The 19,944-nt window shown below is 45.1% G+C and overlaps 1 protein-coding gene across 3 annotated transcripts in view; it reads left to right on the forward strand.

Annotated features, from left to right (window-relative positions):
* The first annotated feature begins 196 nt into the window (after window positions 1-196).
* CCDC186 (coiled-coil domain containing 186) overlaps window positions 197-19,944 on the forward strand; it is a 188,966-nt gene continuing 169,218 nt past the window's right edge. For all 3 annotated transcript variants that reach the window (XR_013622393.1, XR_013622394.1, XM_078771761.1), the window contains exons 1-4: window positions 197-390; window positions 12,320-12,953; window positions 13,309-13,435; window positions 15,396-15,524. Coding sequence is in view for 1 of the 3 variants with exons in the window: in XM_078771761.1 (XP_078627887.1) it covers window positions 12,355-12,953; window positions 13,309-13,435; window positions 15,396-15,524 (855 nt within the window). In the remaining 2 variants the exon portion in view is untranslated. The remainder of the gene's footprint in view (window positions 391-12,319; window positions 12,954-13,308; window positions 13,436-15,395; window positions 15,525-19,944) is intronic.

Consider the following 19,944-nt stretch of genomic DNA (forward strand, 5'->3'; position numbering starts at 1 on the left):
CTTGTTCATTCTCCACATGAAGTAAAACATCATGCGTCAAACAAACTAAACGGTATCTAAATGACTATTGGATCATCGAAACGAACAAATTATGGATCATTGTTGAGGAAGGCTCAAGTGAAAGACGCCACGTAGCGACAGACGTCATCGTGCGCCTCAGTGTTACGTAACGACGTTCTTTGTTGAGAACTTGAGAGAGGCATTGTTTCGTGGGGCGTGATGACGACAGGTATTACGTGTAAATTTGCGGCCTAGAAGGTTTTGGCGTTCCGCTTCGATTCGGTGCAGCAATCAAAGCAAGGATAGAAATGGCTCCATTGTGATTGGTGACTGAGAAAACCTACACGCTTCTTCTCACCGTGGTTCGTCCACCTGGCTTCCATGAGTTTGGTGAGGAAAATCGGAGTTTTGGATCTGATCAAGTGTTTCATCTGATGATGTACATTGTACGTACTGGCTTTGGCGTTGGCTCTGGCTCTGCCTCTGGCTTTGGCTTTGGCTTTGGCTCTGCCTCTGCCTCTGGCTTTGGCTCTGCCTCTGGTGAGAGTTTACTTTGAATTGTACAGAAGGTGAAGTTGGTTAGCCATGGATGAGGAATCGACCCTTTGCCCCGCAGTGTTTTTGAATTCCTCCTCCCTCCACGTCTGCTTTCTTGGCAGTCGATTCGAATTTTAAAAAGAAGTACAAAGGTCTATTGCCCTGTGGAGGTTGTTTTGGGACGTCAGCAATTTGTGTGTACACACGAGCTGTTCCTGTGCCACCTTCACTCGGACGTCAGGCATGGACAGCCGGTTCGTGAATGACTTGGACTAAAAAAAACCCTGCAGATGAATGTTTATATACGCAGTTAATGGTGCACCTGCAAATGACGAATCTGTGAGTATCACGGATGGAAACCCTCACATCATTCTCCTTCAAACTAGAACTTTCTATAATTTCATTCCAAACAACATAATTCCAATCACAAATTAATAATATAGCATTAATATAATAAAATACAATATTACAAACACTCGTGATGTCAACAAATATGGAGCGAATGTATGTGTTTACTTCCTGATCGGGAGCAGCTTCGTATCGTTCGAAGGTCAAAATCATAATTATATTGAGGGATTTATGAAACCGCCCACCTTTGGACACCCATTGGGACCCCAATACGCTCCACAGAAGGTTTGGTGGGGCTCGCCCCAAAACTGAGGGGTCGTTCGGGGACGGACGGACGAACACTCCTATTTTATAACATACATACGGATTATGGGCAACAGAGACCAGAATGAAAAACGGACTTAAGAATTGACACAATCTGCCCCAGAGTGTTTTCGGGGCACGAGCAACAGCTAGGTTTGGGTGATTCTTAAAATTTCAGAATCGATTCCGATTCTGAGCTGCTGTCTCGATTTTGTCCTTGTCACACACCCAACCTGCTCAACGAGATTCATCCAAATCCATCTATAACTTTTTGAGATATCCTGCACACAGGCAAACAGGGGTGAAAACATAGCATCCATCCATCTTCGGTGGCAGAGGGAATAAAGAGAAATAACTTCAGTGTAAAATTTATGCTCATGAGTAAATAAAATCAGTGGCATGATTTATATTACAAGTCGACAAATTGACTTCACTCGCTCCCTCGCAGGGGCCAGGGGGGGTTTACCCTGGGTATTGGCATCATGTATGCTGGAAGCTGGAAGGTGTGAAAACATTTTGTTACCTAGGAGACATGCTGAATGGAGAAGGTGGATCAGACTCGGCAATGGTTGCTCGAGTGAGATGTGCATGGAAGAAGTTTCGGGAACTGAGTGGCGTGCTGATGAGGAGGGGAGTGTCGTTGAAGCTGAAGGGAAAGGTGTATGCTGCATGTGTGAGAAGTGTTATGATTTATGGGAGTGAGACATGGGTAATGAACGTAGAGCAGCAACGAAGGCTGGAAAGGGTGGAAATGCGAATGGTTCGGTGGATGTGTGGAGTATCGTTGAGAGAGAGGAAGACAAATGATGAATTGCGAAAGATGATGGGAATAGAGCCTGTGATGGATGCTGTGAAGAGAAACAGGTTGAGATGGTTTGGTCATGTGTTGAGGAAGGATGAAAGTGACTGGTTGAGAAGAGTGATGGAAGTGAATGTAGAAGGAAGTAGAGGAAGGGGAAGACCGAGAAAGACTTGGCTAAAGATGGTCGAAGAAGAAATGCGGGCAAGGGGGTTAACAAGGGGAGATGCAGAAAATAGGGTCTGAAGATGAAGATGCGGTCTCCTTTTGGAGGCGAAATAAAAATTTGGTTGGGGCATCGAGTTTGTGTATGTATTTCATTTTCAAGCGTAAAACTGCATTCTCTGCCCACTTTTCAGATATGGAATTGAGTAATGATTTTATCTCTCCCTGGTTACTCCCTCCTCCGATTATGATAGACCTGAGCCTCGTCCTGTTAGTTGGGTTGCTATCATTATCAAAAACTCTCTTCATCACTCTCCTTGCACTGCCCTCTCTCCACCTCACCCGCAGGAGTACCTCTGGCTACGGCTTCCTCTCCACTCCCACCTTTTGTTCATATATGTTTTGTACCGTCCTCCAAACAGTGATGACTCCATTTACATTTTGCTGTCTGACAACATAGACCACCTTCTATCCACTCATCCCAACTCTCTCTTCCTCATATGTGGTGACTTCAACTGTCATGCCAGCTGGCTGGGTGTGGGTACCTTGCTCACCAGCCATGGTTCCTCAGCAAAGGACTTCTGCGACTCATTGGGACTGACACAATCTCTCAATTTCCATACCCGTTCTCAGTCAACGGAGCATCTTCTCTTCCAGAATTGGTTATGACAAAATTCCCTGAAAATGTCTGCTGCTCTTCTTCTGCTCCAATCGGTTCTTCTGATCATGTGCTTGTGAAAGTGGACATCTCTCTGGCCATTCTCAGAGAGCCTCCTCAGCGTCGACGAGTCTGGCATTTCACTCAGGCCGACCGGCCTGGTCTTCAAGCAGCCATCAATCATCTGGACTGGTCTCCCATCTCTACTGCCTCCGACATCAACTCTTCCTGGGAATTCTTCCAAAGTGCACTGCTCTTTCTCGTGCACATATTTATCCCATCTCGTCTTCAGTTGTCATACCCTTCCTCCCGTCCATGGTACATGGAATCTTGTGGTGAGGCAGTTGCCCTGAAACAACTTGCCTTTGCCTCTTGGAAGGCTAATCCAACTGAAAGCAATCTCAATTCCTTCCACCAAGCTTGGGACAAGTGTGTGTCTACCCTGAGGAGAGCCAGGAAGCACTATCTCTCTACTCTCAAGACTGAACTCTCAAACCTGTCTCCTTCCTCCAAATCCTGGTGTCGTCTGGGCAAGTCTATTTCTGGTGTTTGTTCTCCCTCCATCCCCTCCCTAACCTCAAATGGCTACGCAGTTGACACCGCATGTGACAAAGCTGAATGCCTCAACTCTGTGTTTGCCTCAAAATCTTTTGTCCCAAACCCATCCCTCTCTGTACCCACCTTACCCAGTCAAACCCAGCTGCTCCTGGAATCTGTGTCCTTCTCTCCTGACAAGGTGGAAAAGTTTTTGTCAAACCTCGACTCTGATTCTGCAACTGGACCAGGCGGCTTCAGCCCACGGGTCCTAAAATCCTGCTCTGCCGCTCTATCTCACCCTCTCTCTGTTCTTTTCACCCTCTCTTTTACTCAAAGTCATCTGCCAGAATCTTGGAAATCAGCAAACATTACCGCTTTACACAAAAAAGGTGCAAAAACAGATCCTTGCAACTACAGACCAATCAGCCTGTTCCCAATTATCAGCAAAGTCATGGAATCCATCATTGCTTTGGATATCAAATCTTTCCTCTTCTCCAATGGCTGTATCTATGACCATCAATTTGGTTTCAGACCAGTTTACTCTTTTTTTCTTTTTTCTTTTTTTTTGTATACAGAATCGAGGCTTGTGAAAGAGCTCACATTTATCACAAAAACAAATCAAAGAGACAAACAAACAAAGTATATAAAAAGGGGAGCGGTAGACAAGTTGGGGAGAGAAGGGGAAGCACATAAACACAACATTTGAGAGCAGGGACATCGGGAATGTGTGGGAGGGAGAGGGATTGGGGGAAGGTGGCATGGGAAGGGGGGGGGGGGGGGTGGGAGAAGTGTAAACACAAGTACACCAAGGACTTCCAGGAAAGAAGTTGGTATTTAAAAAAAGTGGATTTGGGGTGAAATTAGCGTGGGTAGAAAAGATCAAAGTTTTGGAATGGGGAAGATAAGAGATGGTGGTGAACAGCTGTTTTAAAGACCTGGAGGGAGGAGTGGGATTGAAGAGTGAGGGAGTTTGTTCCAGAGGCGGGAGAAAAGAGGAATGAAGGAGTGAAGGTGAGCAGAAAGTCTTGATTTTGGCAGTTTCACCATGAGGGTTGCAGGCAGATCTTGTGCGAACTGTAGGAATATTTGGGGGACAGAGCCCAGAGAGAGCTGGAGGAGCAAGGCCGGAGAGGAGTCGGTAGAAGTAAAAGACCACCAACCTGCCTGCGGTGAGTAAGTGAAAGGCCCTCGGAGGTAGCTTCATTGCGGGAGATTTGGAGATGGACTCTACTCTGGACTTTACTCTGGACCCTACTCTGGACCCTACTCTGGACCCTACTCTGGACCCTACTCTGGACTCTACTCTGGACTCTACTCTGGACTCTACTCTGGACTCTACTCTGGACTCTACTCTGGACTCTACTCTGGACTCTACTCTGGACTCTACTCTGGACTCTACTCTGGACTCTACTCTGGACTCTATTCTGGACTCTACTCTGGACATGCTGCTTCTGATGTCTCAACAATGGGTGTTTGTCCTCAATGCCAAACAGGAAATCAGAGCTGTCTCTCTTGACATATCGCGTAACTTCGATACGGTCTGTTACCCCGCTCTGCTCACCAAACTCTCTTCCTATGGTATCCATGGAAATCTCCACGCATGGCTTGCGGACTTCCTCTCTGGTCATAGTCAACGTGTGGCCCTGAATGGATTTCTCTCCTCTCCTCTTCCTGTCCAGGCTGGAGGTCCTCAAGGCAGTGTTCTGGGCCCTGTGCTTTTTCTGGTCTTCATCAATGATCTCTCTGACTCTCTTGAAAATCCTCTCTATCTCTTTGCTAATGACTCCACTCTCTGCCACTCCATTCCTCATCCTTCAGATCGGCAGTCTGCAGCCTCCTCACTCTCTGCAGACCTGGACAAAATCACAGACTGGTCAAACAAGTGGAACATGTCTTTCAATCCTGACAAATCTCACACTCTTACTATGTCTCTCCGAAAAGACCGACTGGAAAACCATCCCATCTACTTTCTCAACAATCCTCTCCAAGAAGTTCTGTCACTCAAGCTTTTGGGTCTCACTATCTGCCATGATCTTTCCTGGGAAAACCACATTTCCAAGCTGGCCTCCAAAGCCAGTCGCCGACTGGGCATCCTCCGCTGTGCGAAGTCCTTCCTTGGCACACCTGCGCTCCTCACCATATACAAGGCTTTCATCCGCAGCTCAATGGAATACTGCTCTCTCCTCTCGGCTGGTGCTCCTGCCTCACACCTAGCTCGGCTTCACGCTGTTGAAATTAAAGCTTTCAGAATCATTGGAATCTCCCGCAATGAAGCTGATTGTGAGGGACTTTCACTCACTCACCGCAGGCAGGTTGGTGGTCTTTCTGTCTTCTACTGACTCCTTCTGGCCTAGCTCTCCCAGCTCTTATCTGTGCGCTATCCTCCAAATAGTCATATAGGATGCACAAGATCTGCCAGCAACCCTCTTCTGGTGAAATTGCCAAAATCAAGACTCTCTGCTCACCTTCACTCTTTCATTGTCCCACGTCGCACTGCGGTGCGAACGGGGGAATATGGTTTTCCCGTGCGTGCGTTCATGCGTGCGTGCATGCGTGCGTAAGCGAAGGACCGAATTCTAATTTGGTGTGTGGGTGCAACCCACGTCAAAATCCAAGATGGCCACCACCATGTATGTCTGACGCCATGTATGTCTGAACCTTGTGAGCGGAATATCTTGGAAAAATAAGCGAAGTAACAACTTCTAATCTGGTGTGTGGGTGTATCTAGGCATAAGGAAGAACGCTATTGAAAATTGGGTCGCCACGTCAAAATCCAAGATGGCCGCCACCATATATATGTCTGAACCTTGTGAGCGAAATATCTTGAAAAATAAACGAACTACTAACTTCTAATCTGGTGTGTGGGTGTATCTCCGCATAAGGAAGAACGCTTTTGAAAATTGGGTCGCCACGTCAAAATCCAAGATGGCTACCGCCATGTATGTCAGATCCTTGTGAGCGAAATATCTTGAAAAATAAGCGAAGTACCAACTTCTAATCTGGTGTGTGGGTGTATCTAGGCATAAGGAAGAACGCTATTGAAAATTGGGTCGCCAAGTTAAAATCCAAGATTGCCGCCACCATATATATGTTTGAACCTTGTGAGCGAAATATCTTGAAAAATAAACGAACTACTAACTTCTAATCTGGTGTGTGGGTGTGTCTACGCATAAGGGCGAACGCTATTGAAAATTGGGTCGCCACGTCAAAATCCAAGATGGCCGCCTTGCGTCTTCTACTTTGTCAACTCACATCACTTCACCGACAGGGGACCTAGGCGTAACGCTTGTTTCTCTTTACTCCCGCCTCTGGAACAAACTCCCTCGCTCTCTTCAATCCCACTCCTCCCGCCAGGTCTTTTAAACAGCTGTTCACCACCATCTCTTATCTTTCCCCATCCAAAACCTTGATCTTTTCTACCCCCGTTTATTCACCCCAGATCCACATTTTTGAAATACCAACTTCTTTCCTGGAAGTCCTAGCAGTGTCGATGTGTTTTATACCTTTAATCTTACTATAATTCACCAAATGTCTGTCCGTCTGTTCGAAGGTACCACAAAAACGGCTCAACCGATCGAAACGATATTTTGTGTGGGTAATCCTGGGATCTCCAGGAGTAAAATAGGCTATTTAGTTTTCCCAATTTCAGCTATGGTCTCCAGTATTCTCAGGTTTGGACTCCCGCATAACATTCACGTTCGCATAACGTCCATTGTGAAGATGTACGTGTTCACGGTAGTGTTTAACGTGACGGTGTGAACGTAATTTCGTAATGTTTTTCGTTTCGTAATCCTTTAATGAACGTTTAATGTTAAATGAACGTTTAATGTTGAATGAACGTTTAATGCCCTTCGATGTCCGGGGCCGCAATGCGCGCTACACTTGACGGGCCAGCGTGTACCTTGCCCTTCGCCGTCAGGCTCGGGTAAACCGCTGAGCCCCATCCGTGATGGGGACTGGGGCTTGAGACACTAGACGGTGTCCTTCATTAAAAGTATAATAAACGCTGTCTCCATCGATCTGGCCAAGGCCGTAACAGCCGTAACGTTTAATCTCTACATGAGAGAATTCCACATAACTATTTGGGCGGTGAATACGCTAACAGATCGCTGTCTTCATCGATCTTGCCAAAGCCGTAACAGCTATCGGCTCAAAATCCTTTTAACTGTTGATTTGGTACAGTTACACGTATCGCGAGTACATACGACATAGCGATTGTGAACACTATTATCGATCACGATTCACGATCACGATTTGAAACACGATGGAATAATATTTACCGATATGAACAGTGATGTGTCTTTTGTTGAATTTCTCAAGATACTGTTTAGATTTTGATGATTTGCGTGTGATATGATTCAATGGATGTTTATATGAATCGTTTAAAATAAAAAACCCTTCAATTTCTGATATTTTGTCTTTTCATTTGGGCCTCCCAATTGGAGCCCCGCCCATCGGGCGGGTACCGTTGATGGTATTTTCAAATATGTATTCTGAAATATTCAGTTTGGCACTATATCTGAAACATTTAGTACGTAATTATCAAACATGATCTTTGACAAATTTGCTGCTCTTTCCACAAACTGCATTGCTGCATTCGGCGCAACGCTTCTGCGAATCACCTCCTTGTTCTTCTTTATGTGGCACACAGTCGACTCATTGATGCCATAATGCCTGCCCACAGGCCGAATTCTCACCTCTTGCTAGTCGGTCGAGCAGTTCCATTTTCTGACTCAGGCTCATGATGGTTTTCTGCCTCGTGGGAGCAGTGACATCTCCTGCACTACTCATACGCATGAAACCCATGATGGAACGATGAGAAGAATGAAATCCAGGGCATGCTGCACTTAAGTAGTCGTGCAGGGGTTGTGGATAGATAGATGGAGGATGGGTGGGTAGTCTGCCCATTGTTTGTGGGGGATTTCGGTGGTGGGGGATGGTGTTTTGGGATTTTTTTTGTGCATGTACTGGTGTTGGTGTCCTGTTTTCTGAGGAGTTTGTAGACAGTGTGGTGAGTGTGACTAGAGTGAGTGATAGGTTGATGATGGTGAAAATTATGATTGGAAAGCTCTTGGTGAACGTCATCTCGGGATATGCTCCGCAGGTTGGTCGAAGCGATGAAGAAAAGGACAAGTTCTGGTGTGCGTTAGAGAAGCTGATGGAAAACGTGAAAGATGAGGAAGTTGTTGTGGTAGGAGGAGACCTAAATGGACATGTGGGAAGGAGTATGGATGGTTTTGACGGAGTTCATGGGGGTTACGGATATGGTGTGAGAAATGGAGAAGGTGAAAGGATTTTGGAGTTTGCTGATGGAGCTGATTTGTTGATTTGTAATACTCAGTTCCAGAAAGAGGATAATAAGCTTGTTACATACACGTCAGGTGGGTCGACGACAACCGTTGACTACCTGATGGTGCATAGGCGAGATAGGGGGCACCTCTGGGACACAAAGGTGATCCCGGGGGAGGAGGCTGTTTCACAGCACCACTTGGTTGTCTGCGACGTAAGGGTGAAAGGTGCGAGGAGAGCTCGGCGGGTAAAGTACCAACCGAGAATGAAGGTGTGGAGGTTGAAAGAGGTGACAGTAAGGGAGGCATTAAAAGAGAGGCTGAGTAGGGTCGAGGCTGATGTGGTTGAGCTTGAAAGTGGTTGGATGTCAATGAAAGCTAGTCTGTTGGGAGCCGTTGGTGAGGTATGTGGATGGACAAAAGGACCACCGAGGCACTCGGAAATATGGTGGTGGGATGATGAAGTTGGAAAGAGGATTGACGTGAAGAGGAAGAAGTTCAAGGAGTGGCAGAAGGTGAAGGGTACGGGAGCAGAAACAGCAGAGCATGAAAGTTATAAGGCAGCCAGGAAGGCTGCAAAGAAAGAGGTCGCAAAGGCGCAGGAGGCATGTAGGAAAATGTACGGAGAACGCTTGGATTCGGAAGAGGGTCAGAGAGCGGTATTCAGGATTGCAAAGCAGAGAGCGAAAGAGAGGTGTGATGTGATGGGGGTGAGTTGCTTGAAGGATGAAGTGGGACAAATGGTTGTCGACCCAGATGGAATTAAAGGAAGATGGAAAAGATATATGGAAATGCTGTTGAATACAGAGAATGAATGGGATGGCGACATAGAGAGTAACCCAGTTTTAGGACCGGCAGAGAAGATAACTGAGAAGGAAGTTGAGGAAGCGATAAAAGCAATGAAGGGTAGAAAAGCGGGAGGGCCGACGGGAGTTGTGGGAGATATGTTGAAGGCAGCAGGAAGTTGGGGTGTGAAGAGAATGACAGAGATCTGTAATCTGGTGGTGAAGGAAGGCTGCATTCCAGTGGATTGGGAACTGAGTACCCTCGTCCCTCTATACAAGGGGAAAGGTGACCCTCTGGAGTGTGGCTCGTACCGAGCGATAAAGCTATTGGAGCATGGAATGAAGGTATTGGAAAGGGTGTTGGAGAGGAGGATAAGGAAGAAAATGAAGATGGACGAAATGCAATTTGGATTCATGCCAGGAAGAGGAACGACAGACGCGCTTTTCTTTGTGAGGCAGTTGCAGGAGAAGTACATGGAGAAGAGGAAGAAGTTGTTTCTTGGGTTTGTTGATCTGGAGAAAGCATTCGATAGGGTACCATGCAAAGTATTGATATGGGCATTGAGGAAGTTAGGAGTGGAGGAATGGTTGATCAGAGTAGTGATGGCAATGTACAAAAGAGCTCGCACAGCTGTAAGGACGAAGGACGGGAACAGTGGTGAGTTTGAGGTGAAGGTGGGAGTGCATCAGGGGTCGGTACTAAGTCCACTACTATTTGTAGCTGTGATGGAGGTGCTGGCTCAGAACGTAAAGGAGGGTTTACCGTGGGAGTTGTTGTATGCAGATGATCTGGTGTTGATTGCGGAAAGTATGGATGGACTGAAGGAAAAGATGAACACGTGGAAGGAATGTATGGAGACAAAAGGTCTGAAGGTGAATATCGGAAAGACGAAGGTGATGGCAAGTGGTAAAGCATGTGGTGAGGTGGAAAGAACTGGGAAGTGGCCCTGTGCTGTGTGTAGGAAGGGTGTCGGAGTGAACTCCATTCAATGTACAATGTGCGCTGAGTGGGTTCATCAAAAATGTAGTGGTCAGAGAGGGTCATTAACCAGTGTGGCAGCTACATTCAAGTGTAAGGTGTGCACAGAGGGAGCTGCAGATGGAGGAGATGTTGAGTTGGATCTTGGAGATGGCATGAAACTGGAAGGTGTGAAAACATTTTGCTACCTCGGAGACATGCTGAATGGAGAAGGTGGATCAGACTCGGCAACGGTTGCTCGAGTGAGATGTGCATGGAAGAACTTTCGGGAACTGAGTGGCGTGCTGATGATGAGGGGAGTGTCGTTGAAGCTGAAGGGAAAGGTGTATGCTGCATGTGTGAGAAGTGTTATGATTTATGGGAGCGAGACATGGGTAATGAACGTAGAGCAGCAACGAAGGTTGGAAAGGGTGGAAATGCGAATGGTTCGACGGATGTGCGGAGTATCGTTGAGACAGAGGAAGACAAATGATGAATTGCGAAAGATGATGGGAATAGAGCCTGTGATTGATGCTGTGAAGAGGAACAGGTTGAGATGGTTTGGTCATGTGTTGAGGAAGGATGAAAGTGACTGGTTGAGAAGAGTGATGGAAATGAATGTAGAATGAAGCAGAGGACGGGGAAGACCGAGAAAGACTTGGCTAAAGATGGTGGAAGAAGAAATGCGGGCAAGGGGGTTAACAAGGAGAGATGCAGAAAATAGGGCAAAATGGAGAAGATTGTCATGGGGACCGCAAGGCTAACCCCCGCTCTAGCAGGGAAAATCGCCTTTAAAATGCATGTTGTTGTATGTACAGCTGCTTTACGCCTGACTCATGGAAAATACTTTTAGAACAGCTATGTGTGTGGCTCGTGGCAAATGGTTTACGCAGCTGGTGACAAATGGTTTGCATGGGTGGCGAAAGATTGTATTAGAACTGTGTCATGTGCCTGGCTTGTGGAGGATATGCTATTTGCACCCACCAAAACGTGAAGCACGGGGCCTCGAATGTAGAAGCAGCTCACGTGTTATGAATCACGAATACACAGGGTCCGCCAATATTGTGACAGCGAATGTTGGTCTGGCTGTTATTCCTTAAAATGTAATTGCTTGAGCTTGTGCAAACATCTTGGTGAGATAAGGCTATTTCCTGAATCACAGAAATGATAAGCTTGGATATTGGGGGTTTTATGTCTCCACCAATGAAGTTGCTGGAAGCATTATGTTTTCAGGTTGTCCGTCCCTCCGTCCGGCTGTCCGTGATAGGTTTTCGTTACTCCGATAAGTTGAGAACGCCTGAAGGGTTCTTCGTCAAACTTGGTGCAGGTGTGTAGAATGATGTAAAGATTAACTGATTAGAATTTGGGGCCAAGAGGTCAAAGTCTGGAATAGGTCTATAACTTGAGAACGGCTGAAGTGATCTAATTCAAACTAGGTACAGATATGTATAATGATGTAAAGATTAACTGATTAGACTTGGGGTCAAAGTTAAAGTCTGTAATAGGTCTATAACTTGAGAACGGCTGAAGTGATCTAATTCAAACTAGGTACAGATATGTATAATGATGTAAAGATTAACTGATTAGACTTGGGGTCAAAGTTAAAGTCTGTAATAGGTCTATAACTTGAGAACGACTGAAGTGACCTAATTCAAACTTGGTGCAGTTATGTATAATGATGTAAAGATTAACTGATTATATTCTGGGGTCCCGAGATCAAAGATTAGAGGTCATATCTGGTAAAAATGTGATAACTTGAGAACAGCTGAATGGATTTAAATCAAACTTGGTACAAGTATTATAATGATGTAATAATGTGGGTGGAGGCATATCGGTCGACGTTGTGATGTAGAAGAGTGTCATTCTAGTTTGTTTATAAATGATTATATGTTTTGACTTGTATTTCTTGTTTTTCCTACCAAATATTTCTTTCTCTAACAGGCTGATGGTGTGCAGCTGGTGACAAATGAGGAACAATGGAGAGTGTAACAAATGCAGAAGAGGAATGTTCTATGAGCCTACAAGCAGAACGATCCAATGAAACTATCAATGATCCCATTTCAGATGGAATTGAAAAAGGTTCAAGTGAACCAGCTACCAACGGAGATGCTTTGTGGTCGGAGAGGTCACTGAAAACACTGGCAGAAATAGCATCTGCGAATGCACCATGTGCATCAAAAAGAGAGGTTGTTGACGTGACTTTATCTCTGCCCAATAATTTTGAGCAATCTTCTGCGATTTTGGAACCTCTTATTTCTGCTCGTGTGTTTGTTGTAAAAGCCGCACAAAAAATGTTGCCGAATGGTCTGTCAAGTGACTTGAATGGGGAACTGTGCAGCGATCATTGCGATTTGAATTCTACAAAAGCTATTGAAGCTTTGTCAACACCTGTCGATAACCCTACCTCAGTGGAAGATGCTTTGCTTGCGGAGCTTGGTCTCACTGAGGAGTCTCTTGGCCACCCTTTATCCGCACTTCCAAACGACCTGAGAAAAGAAGCCCGAACTGCAAGCTACCAGCAGGACCATCATTATCTCAAAGCACGATGCAGCCAGCAGAATGAAACAATTTCTCGGTATGGCAGGAAATGTTCTTTAACCATTTTTTTTTCGATAATGAAATTTGACCATAATCTTCACTTTTATTTTGGCATTTGGTTCTTATTTAAAAGTTAAACAAACAATGTGAACACAAGACGTTACGCTCCATTACCCCTCAAAATACTGTGCATTTTATTTCCCCTGATTAATTTTTACAGATTTGAGAAAGCTTGGCATTGATTTTATGTTGATAAGCCCTGGAGTTATGATAATAAACCGTCTAGGTTTTATTTCAAAGTTGTTTCCAGTCCATGTGCAGTCACTGAATATATTTTTAATCGATGAACCTTGTCTCCTATCTATTCTTATGTTATTTTTTCTGCCATACAGGTTGATGGAGGAGGCAAGGAGGCAGCAGGAACATTTTGGGGGAATGCAGGCTGAAATTGAGATGTTGAAACGAGACTTGGCTCAGAGCAGTGAAAACAAACAAGCTTGTATGTCAGCATTGATGCAGGTACATATTTTCTCAAGATGCACAGGCTTGAGTGTGCAAATGTTTTTATCTGCAACGTGCCGCAGGTCTACAAGAGCTCGGCATTGGTGTTGTTGTTGTTGTTGTGGTTCTTGTAGGGGGTCGATTTTTGAAATCTGCACCCGTTGGTCGGACAGTTTCTGGAGCCCACCCACATTTGTCGCTTGACTCCACCCACCATGTAACCCAGACAATATAATATGGCTGACATCTTGGTTTTCTGGTGGGCCTGAGATATCAGGCCTGTAGGCCATTGCTGTAATACACTGCCTGGGTTTGTTGCATCAGATTTCCATTGGCTTTGTTTGGGTCGAGTGGTACTCGCGATGAGGGACCCTGAAAAGTCTAATCAAATGTTGAATAAAAATTCTTAGTAAGAAGAAAGAACCACCTTTAGATGCCATTTTTCCCCACAGAGCAGGGGTTGGCCTTTTTCGGGCACCTTTGTCCCCTTTTTTGAAGCAATGTTTTATGGCCGGATGCCCTTCCTGCCGCCAACCCTGTTAGTCGCCTCTTGCGACACGCAGGGAATTACGAGTGAACTGGTACTCAATTTGCCGACCTCGGAAGGATGACAGGCTGAGTCAACCCCCCTGGTGTTAATTCAGCGATAGACCGGGATTCGAACCCAAGATCCTCGGATCCCAAGCCGGCACCCTAACCGCTAAGCCAACACCAGGCTAAGTAAGGTTGTGATGAAATTGATTCAAGACCTCGCTCCAAGATAAGAGGCTTTATTGAAATCGATCTTCACATCCTAAGCACATAAGCAATCATCTCATTAGTCCTATAAAAAAATATATATATATAAATGGGTAAAGCTTTCTATCACATTAGCCATCAATCAACAGTCTCGTCTTACCAAGATAAACCAGTGCAGATCGCTGTATAGCCCATTCAGCCTGTAGAAACCACCTCTCCTCGCACACAAAGCGTTCAAATATAAATTGCCATACGAGAAGCATCATGCCTTCGAATCCCCTTCTTCTTCTTCATTTTTATCACAAAGGTTTAATCAACCCTGTCAGCACGCACGGCTCCCATTGGTCCATGCATCTCTGAGAAATGGATGGGGACACTTAAGTAACAAAATGGCCACCAGTCGGCCATGTTGGACAAGCCTGTTCCCCAAGGATCTATTATAAACAAAACTGAGTGGATCTTTCAGTGTATTCTCATTGAACACAATCATGTACTTTGTGCTACCTTCCCATCGTGCATAAAATATGGCATGTTGGTTGATTATAAAATGTTGGCTCAACAGCCTGAATATGTTGATTAACAGCTGGCACCTTCATTACAAGAAAATATGGCAGCACAAGAAGAGAGTAGGCTTCTCTTTATGTGCCAATGTGTGTTGATTAATGTTCACACAAGCCTGTTGTTGGTGTTGGTTTACACGATGCCATGTGGCATGCATCAAGGCAGGATGCCAACCAGTTAATCACGTGTCAGCTTCTAACTGCTTCGGCTTCAAATCCCAGGGTCTTGAGTTCAATTCCTTGTCGTACCATTGAATTAACTGACTGACACCAGGCAGGTCAACTCAGCCTGTCATCTTTCCGAGGTCGGAAAAATGAGTACCAGTTAGCTGGTAAGGGGGAATTGCATCAGCGGCACAGCTATGGAAACTGTGGAAACCGCCCTCAGAAAATGATGCAGCATACGAATAAATAAATAAATAAATGAGGTTTCACACAAATGTCTTGATTCTTTGATTGCTCAATTCATTTATTCTAATTGCTTGTGCTTACTAACCTCCCATTTTGTTTACACTCTCCCAGTCTCCCACCCATATGTCTGAATCATTTCAGTTTCATGTTTTTACTTAAATTAATTAGACTCTGTCAATGCAAACAAGCAAGAATTAAATATTTAATCTCTTTTAGCAAACAATTTTAAATTTTATACTCTCTAACTTTTTTGAAAAACTGTCATTTAGAATGAGATTCAGAATAAGGAGCTGCAGCAACATCTGGTAGCTGCAAAGGAGAGGCTGGTGACCCAGGAAAATACATCAAAGAGTTCCATAGCGCAGCTGCAGCAAGACTTTGGTATCCGCTTTGAACAGGTGAGAAAAATCAGGCTTCTCCTCAAAAGGTTTATTTTGATTTGATGGATGGTTTACACGATTCCATTTTCTCTCCGAAAATGTGGCATGTCTTTTTTCTTTTTTCTTTTGCAGTTTTTCTATCATAATCTGGTATTTCTTTCCATTGTCCATGTATGAAGATAATTTTTGCATAGTCTTCAAATTGTTGCAGCCCTGGGTTCTGGGTATACTAAGAGGGGGGTAGCCTTGGTTCTCCCTGAACTTGCCTGGCCTGAGGCTACCGCACACGAATAACTTCGTGTCGCAGCAGTTTGCTAATCAACCACGGATGCCAACCAGTTAATCACGTGCTTCAGTGTCCACGTTCTAATACTGTTTAACTGGATGTCACGTGACCTTCAGGCTGGGATACGCACCTCCGGCTATGCACCAATCTCATCTTAATTATGTCGTTAATGAGGGTGGCCAAATAATCGCTTGGTGCAAGTCAGACTAACGAGCCAATTAGTCGGAAAATGCTAATCTCCCGAGCTACACCAAGTGTGAACAGTGCTGGGTCAGTGGAGGAAAAGATGGGCACGAACAGATTGGAAAGTAACGTCAACAAGGGATTTATTAGAATTATTTACAAGGCACAGGTGAGATCATGAAAAATGGGGGGGGGGGGGCAGGGGGGATGGGGAGGGAACTCAAGGACTTTATTTTTCATGGGAGGGGAAGGTGCAAATAAAAAGGAACAATGGGGCAATGTAAATCAAAATGTACAAACGATCACTACGATGACAGCATCAGCCCATGTGTCCTAAAATCTGCTCTGCTGTTTTTGCACATCCTCTTTCTGCCCTGCTTGGCATATCATTTGCTATTGGTCATTCTTCCATCTACTTGGAAGTCAGCAAACATCATTGCATTGTATAAACATGCAAAAAAACGATCTGCCCAACTATTGGCCGAGCAACATGCCTGAAATCATCAGCATGGTCAGCAAACATCATTGCATTGTATAAACATGCAAAAAAACGATCTGCCCAACTATTGGCCGAGCAACATGCCTCAAATCATCAGCAGTAGATATCAAATCCTTCCTTTTCTCCCATGGCCTGATCTTAGACCATCACATTGGATTCAGACCAGGTCACTACCCTGGCCATGCTGGTTCTGCTCTCCCAACAATGAAAGGAGGCTCTCAATGTCGCACAAGATCTGTCTCACTCGTGCTGTCTCACTCGACATATCTCAAGTCGCCAATACAGTCTGGCTCCCACCTTGCACTCCAAACTCTCGGCCAATGAAATATTGGCTACCTCTGCACATGGCTTGCTCATGTCCTCCACTCTCATAGCCAATGGAGGCTCTTAACCGAGTCCTCTCAATTCCTCTCCCTGTCGAGGCTGGATTTCGCAAGGCAGTGTTTTGGGTCCTATTCCTAATCTTTATCAACGATCTCTCTGACTCTGGAAAATCTTCTATCTCTTGATTGATGATGACTCCACCCTCTTCCGTCAAATGCCTCATCCTCGGGCAGGCAGCAGCCTTTTCCCTCGCTGCATACCTTCATAGAATCGGGAGCTGTTCAAACATTTGGAATATGTCTTTCAACCCCGACAAATTGCAGCCTCTTTCCAAAAAGACCGACTGGCAAACTCACCCATCTCCTTCCTAAACAAATGGCTTGAATGGTTAATTCATTCGAACCTTTAGGCCTCACCATCAGACTTGATCTTTAATTTTGATTGTGAACATTGAAAGGACACCCCTTAAAATCATTTGGATTTCCTCTTACAAAGCTGAGTGTTTATTGTCCCCCGTCGCACAGCGTAGCGAAAGGGGGACTATGGCTTTCCCCTCCGTCCGTGCATGCGTGCGGGCGTGCGTGTTTGTGTGCGTGCGTAAGCGAAGGACCGCATTCGAATTTGGTGTGTGGGTGAAACCCACGTCAAAATCCAAGATGGCCGCCGCCATGTATGTCTGATGCCATGTATGTCTGAACCTTGAGATGAATATCTTGAAAAATAAGCGTAGTACCAACTTCCAATCTGGTGTGTGGGTGTATCTCGGCATAAGGAAGAACGCTATTGAAAATTGGGTCGCCACGTCAAAATCCAAGATGGCCGCCGCCATGTATGTCTGAACCTTGTGAGATGAATATCTTGAAAAATAAGTGAAGTACCAACTTCTAATTTGGTGTGTGGGTGTATCTCGGCATAAGGAAGAACGCTATTGAAAATTGGGGCGCCACGTCAAAATCCAAGATGGCCGCCACCATATATATATGTCTGAACCTTGTGAGCGAAATATCTTGAAAAATAAGCGAAGTACCAACTTCTAATCTGGTGTGTGGGTGTATCTAGGCACAAGCAAGAACGCTGTTTAAAATCGGGTCACCACGTCAAAATCCAAGATGGCCGCCGCCATGTATGTCTGAACCTTGTGAGATAAATATCTTGAAAAATAAGCGAAGTACCAACTTCTAATTTGGTGTGTGGGTGTATCTCGGCATCAGGACGACCGCTATTGAAAATTGGGTCGCCACGTCAAAATCCAAGATGGCCGCCGCCATGTATGTCTGAACCCTGTGAACGAAATATCTCGAAAAATAAGCGAAGTACCAACTTCTAATCGGGTGTGTGGCTGTATCTAGGCACAAGGACGAACGATGTTTAAAATTGGGTCACCACGTCCAAATCCAAGATGGCCGTCGCCATGTATGTCTGAACCTTGTGAGTGGAATATCTTGAAAAATAAGCAAAGTACCAACTTCTAATATGGTGTGTGGGTGTATCTCGGCATAAGGAATATCGCTATTGAAAATTGGGTCGCCACGTCAAAATCCAAGATGGCCGCCACCATATATATATATCTGAACCTTGTGAGCAGAATATCTTGAAAAATAAGCAAAGTACCAACTTCTAATCTGGTGTGTGGGTGTATCTAGGCATAAGGAAGAACGCTATTGAAAATTGGGTCGCCACGTCAAAATCCAAGATGGCCGCCTCCATGTATGTCTGAACCTTGTGAGAGAAATATCATATCATAGCATGTTTTCTGCGTCTTCCACTTTGTCAACTCGCATCACTTCCCCGACGGGGGACCTAGGCGTAACGCTTGTTCTTGTTACTTTTGCGTTGCAGATCGGTTGGTGGCCTCTCTGTATTCTCCAGTTTCCTTTTGGTTTTGCATCTTCTGTCCACTCATGGCTCTGACCATCCTATGTTTTCTGCTAGGCTCGCACACTCTGACAAAAAACCACCTTTAGAGGCCATTTTTTCCCCGCAAGCGGGGGTTGGCCTTTTTCGGGGACCGTGGTTTTTGTTGTTTTTCGGTTCCCTTTTTGAAGCAATGTTTTACGGCCGGATGCCCTTCCTGCCGCCAACCCTTTTTGTCGCCTTTTACGACAAGCAGGGAATTACCAGTGAACTAGTACTCAATTAGCCGACCTCGGAAGGATGACAGGCTGAGTCAACCCCCCTGGTGTTAATTCAGCGATCGACCGGGATTCGAACCCAGGATCCTAGGATCCTAAGCTGGCACCCTAGCCGCTAGCCCAACACCAGGGAACCCAGGATCGCACACTCTGACAGCAATTCTCTTTTTGTTAAGCTCCCAAAATACAGGCTCACTGCTTACCTCCACTCATTTGTTCCTCTTTTCTCACCTTTGGAACCAACTTCCCCAATCATTTCAGTCCCATTGTTCCCTCCAGGGCTTCAAGAAGGCTATTCACCACTACATCAGGTCATCCACCATCTACACATATGATCTCATCTACCCCAAATTAACCAATTCCAAAGCACTCCCCTTATCTAGGTTGTTATCCCCATGCTTTAAAAAAAAAACCCCCCCCAAAATGGGGGAATATTGTAATCGGTTCCTCTGTCAATCTGTCTGTCTGTCTGTCACACTATTTCCTCAAGTCTAAACGATTGTGCAGAGAATCAAAAAACCTGGTATTTATGATCATCACAGGGCACTAAGGTGCGAGAGAAATATAATTTTTGCCCCGCTCCCTGGGGCCCGAGGGCACGGTCAAAAAGTATTAAAAATACGCAATTACAGGCACATTTTCAAACCTTTTTAATGAAACTTTATATACGTATATGCAATCAACATTGGGAGAAGCATGAAATTGTAATGATCTGTTTTGGATTTGAACCCTGGTTCATGCCCCAGGGGGTGGGTTTTATGGTCACAGGGGTCGCAGCAGAAGTGTTTTTTAACCCAAAATTTAATATTGGGTCATTCCTGGTCTCTTTGCCATATTTTAGCTTTACTTTGTGTTGAGATTTGTGAAGGCATGCCATTGACTTGGCTCTAATTGTGATTTTTTTTCCCCCCTCTCTGCGTCACGTCTTTTTGTTGTTGTTAGTTTGTCAGTTGTTTTACTTTACTGTTTCATTCCTGCTTTCCTCCTTCTTCGTATTGCGGTGTTTCAGCTTGT

Source organism: Myxine glutinosa, chromosome 2, assembly GCF_964187855.1.
Source record: "Myxine glutinosa chromosome 2, kmMyxGlut1.1, whole genome shotgun sequence".
Taxonomy (NCBI): Eukaryota; Metazoa; Chordata; class Myxini; order Myxiniformes; family Myxinidae; genus Myxine; species Myxine glutinosa.